General features: G+C 36.6%; 1 protein-coding gene across 1 annotated transcript in view; it reads left to right on the top strand.

Annotated features, from left to right (window-relative positions):
- LOC106457223 (atrial natriuretic peptide receptor 2-like) overlaps nt 1–933 on the top strand; it is a 54,403-nt gene extending 53,470 nt beyond the window's left edge. The window contains exon 22 of the mRNA XM_022383065.1: nt 832–933. Within this exon, the coding sequence (XP_022238773.1) occupies nt 832–933 (102 nt within the window). The remainder of the gene's footprint in view (nt 1–831) is intronic.
- Nucleotides 934–1,674: the final 741 nt, after the last annotated feature.

Genomic DNA, 1,674 nt, shown 5'->3' with positions numbered 1-1,674 from the left:
ACACAATAAAAATCCTATAGAATTCTAAGAATGGGAACATGTTCTTTCGGTTGCCACACACAATAAAAATCCTATAGAATTCTAAGAATGGGAACATGTTCTTTCGGTTGCCACACACAATAAAAATCCTATAGAATTCTAAGAATGGGAACATGTTCTTTCGGTTGCCACACACAATAAAAATCCTATAGAATTCTAAGAATGGGAACATGTTCTTTCGGTTGCCACACACAATAGAAATCCTATAGAATTCTAAGAATGGAAACATGTTCTTTCGGTTGCCACACACAATAAAAATCCTATAGAATTCTAAGAATAGGAACATGTTCTTTCGGTTGCCACACACAATAGAAATCCTATAGAATTCTAAGAATGGAAACATGTTCTTTCGGTTGCCACACACAATAGAAATCCTATAGAATTCTAAGAATGGAAACATGTTCTTTCGGTTGCCACACACAATAGAAATCCTATAGAATTCTAAGAATGGAAACATGTTATTTCGGTTGCCAGCTGTCGTGCAACATATTTTAGTCATTGTTTGGTGAGAACCCGCAGAAAGATATAATTTATCATAGAAAATGACGGAAATTTTCCATCCTCACCATCGTAAATAATCCTCAATAAAGCAGATACACAGAGTAGTTATTATACCACATATCAAACATTGTATTCCATAGGCATAGCAAACAATTCACATCTTATTTGACTGTGAAATAAATTAGAAAGAAGTAAATTATTTTAATTTGGAAAAGATTGGTATAATAATGAGTCGTTTTGTAAGAAATACTAAAATATATATATTTTTTTTCCATTCGGTTTTCTATCTAGGGAAAAGGAAGATTAACAACTTACTGGCTGATGGGAGAAAAACATTCCTCGCTTCAAGAGTCTTCTTCTGCAGATGGTGTCGTCAAACACACGAAGTTATAATGCACATTCTTATGACTAATGAATAAAAGATGTAATAACTATTGAACTTTAAACTTTAAAAAATGGTTCAGAGTGTGCTGTTTTAGTGAAAATCAGGGTTCGCCTGTTTTCAGCTAATAACGTTCAGTATCAGAGCTATTCCACGTAACGGTAGTTTATGATAGTTTTCAGCTATTACCGACGCACTTCCAGTCAACAACAATTCGTTGCACTCAGCATCAGTTCGGTTCCGGTCATCTCTAGTTTCATTTGATAACAGTAGAGTTCTAGTTAACACCAGCCAACCAACAGTTTCACTAAGTTTAAATAACGTTCGAGTAACAGCCCTCCGACCATCAGTTTTAAAAGGTATCAGCATTACTATTGTCATCACCAGCTTCACCCAGTATCAGCATTACTATTGTCATCACCAGCTTTACCCAGTACCACCATTACTATTGTCATCACCAGCTTCACCCAGTATCGGCATTACTATTGTCATCACCAGCTTCACCCAATATCGGCATTACTATTGTCATCACCAGCTTCACCCAGTATCAGCATTACTATTGTCATCACCAGCTTTACCCAGTACCACCATTACTATTGTCATCACCAGCTTCACCCAGTATGGGCATTACTATTGTCATCACCAGTTTCACCCAGTATCGGCATTACTATTGTCATCACCAGCTTCACCCAGTATGGGCATTACTATTGTCATCACCAGTTTCACCCAGTATCGGCATTACTATTGTCATC

The sequence above is a fragment of the Limulus polyphemus genome, unplaced genomic scaffold (genome assembly GCF_000517525.1).
Source record: "Limulus polyphemus unplaced genomic scaffold, Limulus_polyphemus-2.1.2 Scaffold305, whole genome shotgun sequence".
NCBI classification, from domain to species: domain Eukaryota; kingdom Metazoa; phylum Arthropoda; class Merostomata; order Xiphosura; family Limulidae; genus Limulus; species Limulus polyphemus.
This window is presented reverse-complemented; position numbering and strand designations above follow the sequence as displayed.